This window comes from Rhinolophus sinicus, linkage group LG06, assembly GCF_036562045.2.
Source record: "Rhinolophus sinicus isolate RSC01 linkage group LG06, ASM3656204v1, whole genome shotgun sequence".
Taxonomy (NCBI): Eukaryota; Metazoa; Chordata; class Mammalia; order Chiroptera; family Rhinolophidae; genus Rhinolophus; species Rhinolophus sinicus.
Genome location: NC_133756.1, coordinates 143,422,034 through 143,438,877, shown reverse-complemented (window position 1 = coordinate 143,438,877; position 16,844 = coordinate 143,422,034). Strand labels below are relative to the sequence as shown.

The 16,844-nt window shown below is 37.3% G+C and overlaps 1 protein-coding gene across 1 annotated transcript in view; it reads left to right on the top strand.

The window, feature by feature from the left end:
* The first annotated feature begins 14,149 nt into the window (after positions 1-14,149).
* The window catches only part of CSTF3 (cleavage stimulation factor subunit 3), a 63,713-nt gene continuing 61,018 nt past the window's right edge, over positions 14,150-16,844 (top strand). The window contains exon 1 of the mRNA XM_019738568.2: positions 14,150-14,331. Coding sequence (XP_019594127.1) covers positions 14,305-14,331 — 27 coding nt within the window. The 5' untranslated portion in view covers positions 14,150-14,304. The remainder of the gene's footprint in view (positions 14,332-16,844) is intronic.

Genomic DNA, 16,844 nt, shown 5'->3' with positions numbered 1-16,844 from the left:
ACTGTACAGTCAAGTGTCCCCAATTGTCCCAATTTGTCCCAAATTGTCTTTTATACCTGTTGTCACACAACAGCCTAGCAGACTGCCTGCCCCGTGTCTTTCCTTAAGGAAAGAATAGTTTGTGAGACTGTATCTCTGGGACTTTATATTTCTCTCTATTTAGTCTCCAAAAGAGGGTTTGCGGCCAAAGACGAGTAAGATCCCCCACCAGAGGGGGGGGATGGGGGGCAACTCAAGCCAGGCGGAACCCCATGGAGAGCCCCATGAGCTGCCTTAGAAAGATTTGGGAAGGAGCCTTGTCTCCCCTTCCCCCTGCCTGAGAAAAGCGGCTGCTGACTCCGCTTTTCCTTCTCACCTAATTGGGAGAAAAGTCTTGAGAATGATAAGATTAAACTCTCTCTGCTCAGCTCTGTGAAACAACTTCAACATGTTATATATGTCCCTTAAAAGAGTTGCATACCTCACCTCAAGGACTTTCTGCTTCAGCTGTTTAAAGATCAACATAATTGGTTTGAGTTGTTTCTATAACATGATAAATGAGTCCCACAGACGGTGCCAAAAACACTGCTACTCCCTTGTATACTTATCAATAAAAACCTCCAGTCAACTTTATTCTGGGTTCCAGTCTTTCAGAACTGTGAGACCCCTGGCCTTTTGAGATTTAACTGCATTAAGTCTCTGTATGTTTCTTTCTTAAAACTTTACCCAAAGCGGCCCCTTCTAGCATCCTCACTGCCCATGTTGCCCAGGACGCGACACACACGTGTTGTATTTTGTTTTGATCAAGGACATCCAATAAATAATCATATATAGTGATTAGTTGTGATGTCTCTTTAGTCTCCTTTAACCTAGAATTGCTCCCCATCTTTTTATTTTTGTCTTTCATCATATTGATATTTTTTAAGAGTCAGAACAACTCTTATGCCAAATGTCAATCAATCTGGTTATCTTTGATAGTTTCTCATGACAAGATCTAGGTTAAAATTTTGCCGGGATACTACATTGTTGATTTGTATCCTTTTCCTATCAGGTGGGATACCATAAAGGGTTAACTCAGCAGGCTTGATTGCTCAAACTTTGCACATTCTAAAGGAAGGGTTGGACCTGGACCTGGTCCTGGGAGATAACCTCTGAACCCTTGGAATATCCTGCCTGTAAAGGGTGTTTGGGTCTTAGGACATCCTGTATCAGTTTGACCAGATAATATATGCTAATAAACCAATTTGTGATGACTACCTGTTTTTATATGCCTGAGGCACCAGACCATCCTGTATCAATTTAACTTCTGGAGTTCTGGAGACTGGGTATGTCACGCGGGTGTCAAGTGGGGTCTCTGGTCCCACTCCCCACATAAGAACGCAGGACATGGTGAAGCCAAAAAGGAACCCCCATGGAGCCATAGATAGGGGAGTCATACCATTATAGTCTCGCTGGTGGCTGGGTTGGAGACACAGGAAGCAGGAGCCACACGATCTGCAACCTGCCGTCTGCTTTTCTGCCAACCAACCAACCCCACTTTCTAGCTGCAACCCGCCGTGCTAACTGCAATCCATGCTTGCTCGCTCAGCCACCATCTTCTTGCTAGCTCCCATTTGCTGCTTGCGTAGCCACAGCAGTTAAATTAGTGGCCAATGGCTCACTGGTTACAGCTGACAGCCAACTAGCCACAGCTGATGGCCATCCAATCACAGTTGATGGCCATTTACTACCTGAGCCAGCACCTTTCCATGTGAGGCCGAGAGCCTGGAAACCACTCCTGGCTCTGTCCCCAAAGGGTACCTAAGGCCAGTCATATGTGCTACATGCCTATGTTACTGATCCCCAATAAAACCCTGGACAGCAAGACTTGGGTTAGCTTCTTTGGATGGCAACATTTCTCACATATTGTCACACACAGTTGCTGGAAGAATTAAGTGCTGTCCATGTGACCCCACTGGGAGAGGACAATTTACTTCGAAAGCTTACCTGGTCTCTCCTACACTTTGCCTCAGCAAAGGATTTCACTTTGCTGATTTTAATCTATATCCTTTTACTATAATAAACTAACTTTGAGTGTGGGGACAGAGCCCCAGAGAGCAGTTTCAGGCTCTTGGCCTCACGTGGAAAGGTGCTGGCTCGGGTAGTAGATGGCCATCAACTGTGGCTAGTTGGCCTTCAGCTGTAACCCTTGAGCCATTGGCCACTAATATAACTGCCGCGGCTGCGCTGGAGAGTGGGAGTCGAGGGGAGTCGAGGAGAGTCGGTTGGTCGGTTGGTCGGTTGGCAGAAAAGCAGACAGCAGGTCGTGCGTCGTGTGAATCCAGCCTCCAGTGAGACTATAGTGGTATGACTCCCCTACCTATGGCTCTGTGGGTGTTCCTTTTTGGCCTAGCCACATCCTGTGTTCTTGTGTGGTGAGTGGGAGCTGAGACCCCGCAGGCCACCCCGCATGACAATGAAGAATAACAGATTTTTGAGTTTTGTGAGTCCTTCTAATGAATCATCAAACCTGAGGGGGTCAGATTGCTTCATTATTGTGTTAACTTTGTTCATTTTGCTAAGTTCCTCCTGAATTTCTATAATATAAAAATATATTTTCCCTTTATAATTAGGAAGTATTCTGTAGAGTGTATTTTGAGACTGTGTGAGTAGGCTGTTCCCCAACAGTCTTTCACATAATAGTTTCAGTATTTATTGATGATTCTTGTATGAATCAATTATTACCATGGGGGCTATAAATGGTGATATTTTTTCTGTAATAACATGCGTTCATATTCTTTTTTGTTAATCAATGAGTTATAATCCATTCCTGTTATTTATTTTGATGCTCAAATTGACCAATATTTGACCAGTTGTACCCTCTTCAAGATGGCTCCTGTGACCCCATCAGTTTTTTAGCACTTCCTTATTTTCTGATACAATAAGATGTTTTGAACTCACTGTCTTTCCCTGCCCCAACCTTGGTGTCAACCATTTCTCCAAGTAGCCCTTGTTCCTTTTACTTTTTTTTCCCCCCAGAGTCTTCTACAGCCTCTAGGAGTGATGAATAGAAAACAAAGTCAAATTAGTCTACTAGGACTAAGGGAAAAATTCCAATCTACTTAAACAACCTTAAGAGTCCCTGGTTGTAGATGAATCTTTGGATTCTTCTTCAAGAAAACCTCAAGCATGCATACTTTTCTTATTCTCTCATTGGAAAAATAAATGTGAGGATTTTATGTTGATACAGTCCTCTCAGTATCCTAGGATCTAACACTCTGAGAAAGTGGTCTAACATATAACAAGATTCCAGCGACATCAAACTGTACTTTTTCAAAGAAGCCAACATCTTCTGACCTTACTAAATCTGGTCAGAGCAGACTACCAGGTCGGACTACCCCACATCTGCCACAAATGTTTCAGTTTAGGGGTTGAGGACCTATTGATTGCATCTCTTATAGTATTGGGGCAGTCCATGTTTGGAGTTTGGTTTAATTTTGAATCAAATGGAAAGTGATTAGAAGGTTTTGAGCAGTAGAGTGAGGTGACCGGGTACATGTTAGCAGATCAATCTGACAACTGGATAGAGAATAGACTGAAGGGGATATGGTAGCTACTGGAAAGCACTCTCAACAGCTTACTGCAAGAAGGATAATTGATTGAGGGCCACAGCTGTAGCATTTTGAGGCCATGCTTTGCACTGGCTGCTCTCAGCCAATGACTGAGCAGAGCAGTCCTCTTCCCAGGAATCACAGGACTCCTCTGATTGATGACTTTGGCTCAAGGACTTTCCTTAACTACATAGCAGCCTAAGGCTATTCCACCAAACCCTTCTTTCTTTTTGGGGTCAAACTTGCATCACAGTCTGACAGCTCTCTGAGCCTCTCCTAATTCCCTCATTTTCTCCCACAAATGTTTTCCATAATACATTTCTTGTATATTTAACCCTGTCTTGGCTTCTGAACTAACATAGGGATCAAGGGCAGAAGCAGGGAGACCAGTTAGAAGGCAACCACAATAATCCAGTTGAGAATTGATTGTATGTTGGAGCAGGGTGGAGGTAGTAGGGGTGGAGAGAAGTGATCAGATTTTGGCTTTTTTTTTTTTTTTTTTTTTTAAAGACAGGATTTACTAGAATTGCAGCTCGGATAGGGTGTAAGAGAAAGACAGAAGTCAAGGATGACCACATTTTGGCCTAAGCAATGTGAAAGATGTAGTTGCCATTTTCTGAGATACTATTATTATAGATTCCCAAGTTCAAATATCACAGGCAATTAGTTTAGTAAGTCTGGAAAGCAGAATAAAGGTAATGGCTAAAGAAATAAATTTGGAAATCAATAGATAGCTGGTATTTGAAGCCATGGAACTGAATGTGATCACCAAGGCAAAGATTATGATAGAGAACTAAGTCCTGGCGCATTCTAAATTTTGGAGATAAGGAGTATTCAGCAAAAGAGACAAAGAAGGAAGATCATACAAGTTTAGACCTGTCATACTGCCAAGTGCCATAACTGCCATAACTGGCAACCACTGATCTGATCTCCATCCCTATAGTTTTTCCCTTTCTAGAATGTCACATAATAGAATCAACCAGTATATAGTCTTTTTGAGTCTGGCTTCTTCCACTAAGCATAACGCATTTGAGATTTATCTGTACTATTCCATGTATCAACAGTAGTTTCTTTTAATTGCTGAATAGTATTTCTTTATATAGATGTACTGTATATTCATTTAGACAATTAATGGACATTTGGTTTCCAGTCTTTAGAGATTATGAATAAAGTTGCTATAAACATCTGTATCTGGTTTTTACGTGAAAACAATTTTTATTTATATTGGGGAAAATACTTAAGAATGGGATTGCTGGGTCACCTGGTAAGTGTATGTTTAACTTTCTAAGAAATTGCCAAACTGTTTTCAAAAGTGTCCGTACTATTTTGCATTTCCACCAGCAATGTATAAGAGTTTCAGTTGCTTTGCATCCTCATTGGCACTTGGTATTCTCAGGTTTTGTTGTTGTTTTGCCATTCTAATAGGTTTGCAGTCATATCCTATCGTGGTTTCAATTGTCTTTTCTTTAATGACTAAATCAAGTATTTTTTCATGTTCTTATTTGCCATCTGTTTATATTCTTTGGTGAAGTGGCTGTTCAAATCTTTTGCGCATTTTCTAATTGTGTTGCTTCTTTATTGTTAAATTTCAAGAGTTCTTTACATATTTTGGATATAACTCTTTTATCAGATATTTTCTCCCAGTTCGTGGCTTGTCTTTTTATTCCCTTAATGGTGACTTCCAAAGGACAAATTGTTTTATTTTTACTTTTGAAGTCCAATTTATCAATATTTTCTTTATGAATTAAAACTGCTTTTGGAATCATATCTAAGAACTCTTTCCCTGATCCAAGGTAAAATTCTTTTTCTTCTTTGTTTTATCCTAAAAGTTTTATAGTTTTACTTAGGTTTGTGATCAATTTTAAGTTAATTTTGTATAAATTGTGAAGTAGGTCAAGATTTAGTTTTTTTGTACATGGATATCCAATAGTTCTGAGAGCATATGCTGAAAAGGCTATCTTTTCTCTGTTGACTTACTTTTACAGTCGGCTGTACTTGAATGGATCTATTAATATTTCTGCACTCCCCATTTTGTTCCATTGGTCTATGTGTCTGTGCTTTTGTCAATACCAGACTGTCTTTTAAAATCAAGCAGTGTAAGACTCCAACCTTGTTCTTTATTTCTTTGCATAAATTTAGAATAGGCTCATCAACATTCTTAAAAAATCCTGCTTATATTTTGATGATAATTGTTTTGAAACTATAGATCAATTTGGGGACAACTGACAGCTTCATATTTAATAAGTCTAACATTGTCAGTGAGTTCCTGCCATCATTTTCATAGTTGCATTCTAATGTTTAAATATCTTTATTAAAGTGAAACCTAGAATTATTTATACTTTAAAAAAAAATTTATTGGGGAATATTGGGGAACAGTGTGCTTCTCCAGGGCCCCTCAGCTCCAAGCCATTGTCCTTTAATCCAGTTGTGGGGGCGCAGCTCAGCTCTAAGTCTAGTCGCCATTTTCAATCTTAGTTGCAGGGGGCACAGCCCACCATCCCACGCTGGAATTGAACCGGCAACCTTGTTGAGAGTTTGCGCTCTAACCAACTGAGCCATCGGGCTGCCCCTAGAATTTATTTATACTTTTCAAGGGAAGTTAGTAATTAGGCATTTAAATTCATACTGAGTTTCTGGAAGGCAGAGACTGTATCCTACTTATCTTTGAATCACAGTATTTTGTTCAAAATACAGAATAGAACCTCAATATAGGTTGATGGATTAAATATTTAAACATGAGATTTTTAAACAGTTCTGATATCTTCAGGCATAATGAGAGATTGGGCTTATGGGACTTCCATGATGTAAGAGGAAGAAATAACCACACCGTTCTACAAAGAGCCACGTGATGGTCCCTGATGAAAGTAAGAGGACAGAAGAAACTGTCCCCAAAATTTTCATCCATCAGAAGACTTACATTCCTAAAATGTCAAGGGAAATGATTTTATAGATGAGATTCATACAGTCACATATTGTACCTAACTTCTTGTATGTCAATATACAGTTACACAAAATTTTGATCCAAAATTAAGAAACTTTTCCAGAACTGATTAGGTTTATTTTGTTGTATTGTCATTTCTAAAAGTTGTGCACTTTTTAAAAATTTGGTCCCCATAGTGGAGTTCTTTTTAGGATTTTACTTTAGGAAAAAATTCATTGCATGATTAAGTACTTTACTTAAAAACAAACAAAAAAAATCCTCACATTTTTTCTCAGCTATTTGATTTGGTGTGCTTCAAGTGAATGATTTTGATACAAAATTAGAGTGCTCAGATTTTTAATCTTTTAAAACCCTTTGTTTCCTTCATTTTAATAAGGCTCTATCAGTAGCAAAAGCAAAAATAAACAAATGGGACTACATCAAACTAAAAAGCTTCTGCATAGCAAAGGAAACCATCAATAAAATGAAAAGGCAACCTAGGAATGGGAGAAAATATTTGCAAATCATATATCTGACAGAGATTAATATCAATAATATATGAAGAGCTAATATAACTCAATAGCAAAACAATGAATGATCCAATTAAAAAATGGGCAGAGGATCTGAAAAGACATTATTCCAGAGAAGACATAGAGATGTACAATGGGTACATGACATGGTGCTCAGCATCACTAATCATCAGGCGAAATGCAAATCAAAACCACAATGAGATATCAACTCACATCTATCAGAATGGCTATTATCAAAAAGACAAAAAATAACAAGTGCTGGTGAGGATGTGGAGAAAGGGAACCTTTGTGGGAATGTAAATTGGTACAGCCACTATGGCAAACAGCACGAAGATTCCTCAAAAAATCAAAAATAGAACTACAATATGATCCAGCAATTCCATTTCTGGGTATTTATTTGAAGGAAGCGAAAACACTAACTAAAAAAGATATCTGCACTCCCATTAATTGCAGCATTATTTACAATACCCAAGACATGGGAACAACTTCAATGTCCATCAATGGATGAATGGATAAAGAAGATGTGGTATATATACAAGGGAAACACACACACACACACACAAAATTGAATATTATTCAGCCATTAAAAAAGAAGGAAATCCTGGGAGCATTTTGAGATCTTGCTCCCTAGCATATGTTGTCAGTTTGGCTCTAATAAACTCTTTTTTTTTTTTCAGTCTTTTTTTTGTTTGCTTCCCCACTGCTTCCGCCTTTCCGCCCTCACTCCGGTTCAAGCCATTGTTTCTCAGTCTAGTTGTATAGGACACACCTCACTGGCCCATGCTGGTATTATGAGCCTTGCGCTCCCCTCGGCTGAGGCAGATGGTCACCAGTTGTCGGTCGGCTTGGCCGCTCACAGCAGCTCTTGCTGGCTGCCGGCCACTCTCGATGGCTGCCAGCCACTCATAGCAGCACATGGTAGTCCATGCCAACCTCTGGCTGCTCATGGCAGTCCAGCTCCAGAGGGAGCTGTTCACAATCTTAGCTGTGGAGGGCGCAGCTCACTGGCCCATGTGGGAATTGAACCGGCAACCTTGACGTTAGGAGCACAGGGCTCCAACCACCTGAGCCACCCAGCCAGCCCCTCTAATGAACTTGTACAAATTTTCTACAGGTTTGGACATTTCTTACATCCACATATATAAAATAATCATAACTAATTTTAAAGTATCAATAAAATGGTTAGAAAGTAAAACAGCAGAATGTTAATAATGGTTTTTTAAAGTGTTCTTTAAACTGGACTATTTTTTCCTTTTATATTTCTGTATTAACTACATTTCTATAATTTTATAATTTTCAAAATTAAAAATAAATTTAAAACTTTATTACTAAAGAATAATTAGAATACCATGTCTTTAATTTTATAAGTAAAATACTGTATGATCTCACTTTTTTTGTGAAATATAAAACAAAATAAAATAAAAAACAACCTCATAGATAGAACGGATTGTTGGTGGTTGCCGGAGGTGGGAGTTGGGTTTGGGCAAAGTGGGTGAAGGTGGTCAAAAGGTACAAACTTCCAGTTATAAAATAAAAATAAATAATGAATAAGGCTCCATCTGTACATTAATTGACACACAATGAAACACATTTGGGAAATCTTGTCACTATTAGGATGAATCAATAATTCATCTAGAATCATTCAGGAATTGTCTGTATATGTAGGCTTTCTATATGACTACTAACCAGTGTCTAGAAGAAAACGGTAACTTTATTAATCTATTGTCAGTTGGACAAGCATTTTAAATTATTTTTCCAATTATAGTGGTGGATTTTCACAGATTATTTTATGCTCTTTTCAGGCCTCCTTTGGACCAAGAAGAGACATTTATCAAGCAGTTGGCTGGGGTTAGGGGTACATGTTATGATTAAGGAAGTTAGCAAAGATAAATGAGCCACACTGGGATGAAAACTATGACCTCATTGACAAAGAGTTCCAGCTAACCAGCACAGAGATAATAAATATATACTTCTTGGAACTTTGCTTTCTCTCTTTTCCAAAAAGTTTTCTCTGTAGTCACTGAAGTATGGAGACATTTTATTCTCTCTAAGTTTCCAGCAGGACTGTTTGTGCCAGGGATAGCACATTCCATCCTACTGTGTACTATTACCAGTAAACAACTAAATGACCATCACAGAGTCTAGAGTCTTTGGATGAAAATCACCACGCAGATATGTATAGTGGTAGTATTATACTACTGTGCAGAATAGTATTATCACACCAAAAATTATGAGGCATGCATACTTTACTGAGAGTCTTTTGTGGGCCAGATTAATGTCCTGAAAACAGACTTGGCATTTTATAATGTAAATTTATGGAGGTTGTAGATTTTTCCACTAGAAAATGAATACATCTTTTATACAGTTTCCAGGATTAAGGATAATGATGAAACTGTGGAAGCAAAGTTCTAAAATATTCATTATTTTTATGCAACATCAAGTTGTTTTCGGAGTTTAAATTAGTTTTTAAAAATTATTTCTATTTCAAATGAATCATTTGGTGAACAAGCTTACATAAAAGGTAAGGGAACTGAAAAAGAAGGGGAAAGTGGGCATGAATTGATAATTTATCAAAATGTGGTTGTGTCACACTTTAGGTGGCAAAGAATAGAAGTTCATTCAGTCTTAAGGGAAAAAGATTAACTGTAAGGACATGCGCAGTTTTAAAATGTTAAGCCATTTCATAACTGAAATGATTCTAGGACTGGTTACACCAGCATCCACTTGGTTTCTCTCTCTCTCTCTATCTCTCTCTCTCCCCCCTACTGTCTCTTCATCCAGCTTCAGCTTTTCAAGTAGGGTACATGTAATTGGATTGTTTAATTCATGAGTGTGGAGTCTATCTATTGGGTAGACTTGATTCTGGTGCCCATACCTAACAAAAGTATTTAGCTTCTTAAGAGGCCATAGGAAGCAATATAAAGTCTATGTCACACCAGTTAATATAGGCGTCACTTTTTTTTTTTAATTGGGGAAGGGGAACAGAACTTTATTGGGGAACAGTGTGTACTTCCAGGACTTTTTTCCAAGTCAAGTTGTTGTCCTTTCAATCTTAGTTGTGGAGGGTGTCATTCAGCTTCACGTTGTGTCCTTTTAGTCTTAGTTGTGGAGGGCACAGCTCAGCTCCAGGTCCAGTTGCAGGGGGTGCTGCCCACCATCCCTTGCAGGATTTGAGGAATTGAACTAGCAACCTTGTGGATGAGAGCCCATGCTCCAGCCAACTGAGCCATCCAGGAGCTCAGCGGCAACTCAGCTCAAGGTGCCATGTTCAATCTTAGTTGCAGGGGGTGCTGCCCACCATCCCTTGTGGGACTCGAAGAGTTGAACGGCAACCTGTGGTTGAGAGCCCACTGGCCCATGTGGGAATGCAATCTGCAGCCTTTGGATTTAGGAGCACGAAGCTCCAACCGCCTGAGCCACCAGGCAGGCCCAGGTGTCACATTTTTAAAAACAAAAAATAGCCCTCCACAGAAATCAAAACTATACACGAGTATTCCCAACAGGAAAAAATGTATGCATATAATTGAATACAAAAGGGACTGTGTGTAATAAAAACTGTTTTTCAAATTGTTGACATTGTAATTGCTTTTTTTCCCTCTCTGTTTTAACCAATATTGTTGTTCTAGTGCTTTAACTAATTTAAGAAAGTTTTAAAAATATTTAGAACAATGAATATATTTAACAATTCCCAGATGTTTTTTTCAACTGATCAGCCCTTATTTTTACTTTTCAAATCATTTTGGACTCAACTAGTAGAGTCAGATTAAACTTAAGAAATGTATAAAACATGTGTTTATGTGTAAATGTGTTTAATTAACATTCAAATTCAATTTGAGTCAACAGTCATTCCAGGCAATTTTATCATGTATATGGAAAACTCATTACTTGAAAGTGTTTTATATACTTTAAAAAACAAAGTTGCAGATATATTTGTGTCCTTCTCAAACAAGCTTTTAAAATATTTGCCCATCCCTCTACATAGCTGTAGTCATGTGCCTATTAAACTTTTTGTAAAATAGATCAAAATATAAAAAGCAGACTGAAACATTAAAATATAGCTGTGAGGGTGAGGATGTCAGGTATGCTTAATGTATTTACAGCCAAGTGGGTATCTTATATCAAGTATAATATACACTCAGCCTTTTATGACCAATTTTAACTGACATGAGTTTAAAATTAGAAATAACTATAGAAATCTCCAAAGATTTTTTAAAAAATACAACCAATTGATTAGAGCTTTTGCTTTATTCTCAGTGATGCTTAATTGATTTTTTCAGATTCCAAAGGACCGATATTAGCATTCATAGCCAGCAGATACATTTCTACGGTAAGTGTTTAGAATGATGGGTCAAGTGGAATATATATTTATCAGAGTGCCTAATTATAATACAATGATTGCTCAGCAATTTAACAATTGCCATTTATGATTCTAACAAAATTGTGTGTCAGTTATGAAAAGTTAGTTCCTTAATCATATGGTAAGTATACTTAGACTGTACTCCGAAATTCTGATGAATATTTCTAATGATTTGCAGTAAGGATGTAATACTCTACCAAGTTTGTTCAATCAAGTGGAAATTGTATTTGTCTGCCACCTGGGGGATTCATGGAAACACTGCAAGTGGCAAAATTCGTAGTAATAAAATATTACAATATATGTGGTAATAGTATTTTATTTGTCTTTCATTATACATATATATCTCAGCCAACATCACTCAGAAGACGTGTATGTATACTACTATATAGTTGTGGCCAATGAGGTAGTGACAAAACCAAGAAATGTGTATTCTGGATGTCAAGTGACAAAAATGTTTCCAAAAGAAGGGAGTGATCAGCTTCATCACTGCTGATTGATCAAATAAGGTAGAGACCTAAAGACTGATTACTGCATTTGGCAATTGGAAGGTCATAGGTGACCAGAACAACAGCTATTTCTGGATGTTTTATGGTTTTTATTGCTATTATGAGCATATCTTTTCATTTATGACATTTTTTCTAATCCATTACTGCTGGAGTATAGGGAACTATTAATTTTTATAAGTTAATCTTTTATTGGCCACTTTACTGGACTCTATTATTATTTCTAATAATTCGTCAATTGGTTTACTTGAATTTTCTAAGTAGAAAATCATATTGTTTGAAACCATTGACAGATTTGTCTTACTTTCCAACATTTGTACTTCATTTGGCATTAGCTGGGACCTCCAGTACAGTGTAGCAATACAAGTGAAAGGTGGCCATTACTGTAATTTAATATGGTCTGCTGAGGATTTCTGGGAAATATTTTTTAGCAGATAGGGAAGTTTCCTTTTATTCCTAGTTAGAGATTTTCCTTTTCTTAAATCATAAATGTGTGTGGAATTTTATCAAATACTTTTTAATAAATATCAGATGGTAAATTTTTTAAAATTATTAATATGACAATATATTTGTTAATAGATTTCTTTTTTCTTTTCTTGTGTTTCTTTTCTTTTGTTAATAGATTTCTTAATGTTAATCCATCCTTATGGATGATAAATATAACTATCCTGCATTATATATATATAATATATATATTATATATATATTTATTTAAGCTCAGTGCTTTTTTCAATTTGGTGATTTTGATTTTTGATTTTCTTCCAATTTTGTTTATAAGTAAAACTGGCTTTAGGATTAGTTATAAAGTGCCAACCTTGTATAATTTTGGTATCAGAATTATTTTCATCTTTAAAATGATGTTGGGAGTTAATGAAAGGAATGAACTAAATAAATTCTAAAAATGTTAAATAAACTGTAATACAGGACAGTATTACCAGCTCTAGTGATGATTTACACATTTCAAAGGATAGCTATTGCAAAACAAAATTTTGATTGCTTTTTAATTCACTCAGAAGTACCACTGATTTTGACCCACTTGGAAGGTGAATTATTAGCATAGCTAATATCCATGAGAATTTGGCATTATTCTTACACTAGTTCATCACAGACAAACAGGAAAATTATGTGACACAATCTAGGTACTGTATATAAATATATACATAATATACTGTACATCCTATATACTGGTAATATATACTATTTTTGTATTCTTTTTCACTTAATATCATGGATGTCTGTCAGTTTGTAATTGTACATTAGCTCAGCTTACTGCTTGTATGACATTCCATTGTAGAGATACCTTGTTACATATTTAACTAGTACTCTGTTGTTCAATGGTTAATTAACACGTCAACATACATCTTTTGTTCATGTGTCTGATTACTTGGAAGGGTAAGAATTCAGGCTGTGCAAAGGGCAGAGATGAAAATATGGGCAGAAGTGGGAGACTGAAAAGAATAAGGGGTGTACAGGAAAAGTTGAATTGTTCACTTTGTCTGGGGCACAGGCCACTACAGGCAAGGGAGGTGGAAGGAGACATATAATTATGATCCGTGAATGGAAAAGAAGTTTGAGACTTGCTCTCACTTAATCTTGGACAATGCAAGGTATTGTTCTGAGCATGTTTGCATGTATAACTTACTAAAATTGCAAGTACTATTGTTATTCCTGCCTATTGGCAAGGAAACTGAGGCATGGGGAAGTTCAATTACCGAAGGTTACTTACTTAGAACCATGGTGAGATAGAACTTAAAGCGCGGGTCTTACTGACTTCAAAGCCTTAGACACAATAGTAGATGGTGACAGTATAAATTAATATGGGCTTGATTTGTCCCTCTCATCCCCAAGAAGCGTAAAAAGCACTAGCTGAGACCATAGAAAACCTTGATAGATTCCTTGTTTCCAAAATACAGGAGGCATTTAACACTTAGCATTGCTTCCTAAGATGGCCAGTGTGCTTGAACTTAACTGATTGATAGTCAGGCTTCAACACTGAAAAACCGGGATCCACAGCTTGATAATGAAATTCCAAGAGGCGCGCGAGCCTCTAACCAAAGTTTCCCGCCTCCTAGCCGGTCGCAACCAGTTCAGCAACAGTCTCTCCAGCCCAGTGCCGTGACGTCATCAAGGCAATGGATCCGCCCCCCTGGGATCGCTCTGCTCCTGCGTGCTGAGTAAACGGCGAGTTCCGACCTTAACCCCGCCCACTGCCCCGGAAGTTAACACAAACGCCACACCTCTCTCTCGGCCGGCAGGGGCGCAGCCATTTTAATTCATATCTGAGTGGGCGGCGGCAATTCGTGTTGGCTGTCTGGCTCCGCTGGGCAGGGGGTAATTTTATTGGTTTGGGGGTGGTTTTTAGTTTAAATTTTCCTTTCTAGCTTCGCATCGCGGGCCAGTTCGCACATTCTAACCATCTGAGGCCATGTCAGGAGACGCAGCCACAGAGCAGGTGAGGAAGGAGAGTGGTGGGGCCTCGTGGCGACCTCTTCTCTCCATGTCTCTGTTCGTCCTAGTACTCCAGCCATGTTCGCTTGAGGAAGGGATCAAGGGTCTAATGAACTCGGAGGACCCGGTACAGGAAGATGGTGGAAATGGGGAACAATGTCTGACTGAGACTTAAAATTGTTTATTGGCTTCTCTGTTTTAGGCGTTAATAATGAACAAATATTTGATTTAGACAATAGCCAGGAAGCTGCTTGGTCCATTTTAGGCTCCTGGGACTACTCTAATTGGATGCCTTCCTTTGATACCATCTTGATGTTTAGGTTCTTAGGAATTGATTATTTTAACGTATACTCGCTGTTTTCGAAAAACTTGACAGTATTCCCTCCGCCCTCTCACCGATATATACTGTACTCAGAAATAGGTTACTACTAGCATGAGAAATAATTTGAGACTAAACTAATCTGGGGAAATACACTTGCCTGAGCTAATGAAGGAAACAGTTTGGGAGTAAAGCGTGATTGTGCTGCGATTTAGGAATTTTGTGGCTTTCTCTCGCTTCTATTCACATTTGATTTTCGTTTTCCAGCGAGACAGATATTTCAGGATTTGATAGATCGGAAACGAGAAGTCTGTTTTGACCCCTGTAAATAAAAGCATGTTTTAATACGGATATAAGTGACGTTTAAATATTTTAAAATTCACATTTTTGATAAGTGATTTGTTTCTTTTGCTCTTTAGAGTTTCGTAGGATAGTGTTTACCGTTTAGTTTGAAAAATAAAACTGATATTTTATGAAAGATGTTATTCAATTTATTTTTCGATTTATGTCCTGATATATTTAGGTAAATAGTTTTTAAAATGGACTAGCCTGCAGAGTCTAAATTTTCTGAAATTTCTCATTGCCATAGCAACGAAATACACTTAGGTTTTCGTTTTTCAAGTCTCCAGCTTGTAAAGTGGAGGTTGACAGAGATGAGGCACGATTGGAGCATTCCTATTGGGATATTGGGTGACTGTCAGTTTTATTATGTCTTGAAAGTTTGCCTCATTGAATTTTGTGTTTACTTGTCGACTGATTTCAGTCCTAAAATCTTTGCAGTGTTTATTTACATTTTACATGATGCCCAAGAATACAAAGTCTTAAAATTATTAAATCAAATCTGTTTATCTAATCTTATCCTCTTTCTGGGCTCATATTTTGTCCTCTGAAAGTCGAGGAGTGCTATGCAGTGAAGTTTCACTGAAAGGTTCCAGAATTCATTGTGAATATGTTCATCTAAAATTGTAAAGACACTGAAATGTTGCCATGACCTTGAACATTTTAAATGGGAGAGAGGTGGTGAAATTTTACAGAGGAAAACAATCTCATCCAAAAGTATTATTGTGCAAAGTTTAGAACATAGAAAAAAGTTAAAAGTGCAATGAACACCAATAGTACAATTCTTCACTTAGAATCAATTGTTAAACGTTTTACCACATTTGCTTTATCTCCCCATACATATTTAGTTGAAAGTAAGTCAACATATATTTTATTACCACATATTTCAACATTCTCATTTTAGCATCAGCCCCACATAATTCAGCATTGATGCCCTTATATAACCATCATAACATTTTCTCACGTAAGAAAATTGTCATCATATCATTTCTAAAATCCAGTCTATATTCAGATTTGCATAGTTGTCCCAAGAACGTGATTTATAGGGTTTGGTTGTTTTTCATTTTTAATCAGAATCTAATCTAGGTTCACATTGCATTATTTGGTTACGTCTCTTGAGTAGTTCCCAATTTTTTCTCCCCTAGGATATTGTCTATTTGAAGAATCTAGTTTACTTTTAGAATTTCTCACTTTTTGGGTTTATTTGATTTTTGCGTTTGTCATTTAACTTGTCCCCTTCATCGTCTGTATTTTCTGAAAAACTAAACTCAGAGCTCTGATAATATTTAGGTTAAATATTGTTGGATAGAATACTTATAACATTACATCAAAAGGCACTTCTTGCTAGGTTGTTCCACTGTTTGTGATGTTTAAGTTTGATCACTTGGTTGGGGTTACTGCTTCATTGTAAAGGATTATTTTCCCCTTTACAGTTAGTAATCTGGGTTGATACTGTGTTCCTCATTAACTTTTTACCTAGTTATCAATTGATAATCTTTGAATAAATCAGTCGTTATATTGGAGGTGGCAAATGGTGGCTTTTTAAAACTTCTTATTCTTTATGTACTGGCTCATATTTTTCTGTAAAGAAGTTTCCCTTTTTTCCTTTTCAAAGATTGAGTATCAGTGGATTTCTGGAAAGACATTTTTGATATCTGAATACTAACAGTCATCTTTGTATAATTTTTAACTTTTTAATGATGCATTTCAAGCATGTAAAAAAAGAAAGAATAATATAATGTATAATGTTCCTATCATAGATCTTCAACTCATTGCAAATCTTGTTTTCTCCATACTTTCACTCGCTCTTCCCATCTCCATTGCTTTTAAAGCTGAATCCCAGATACTGGGATTCAACT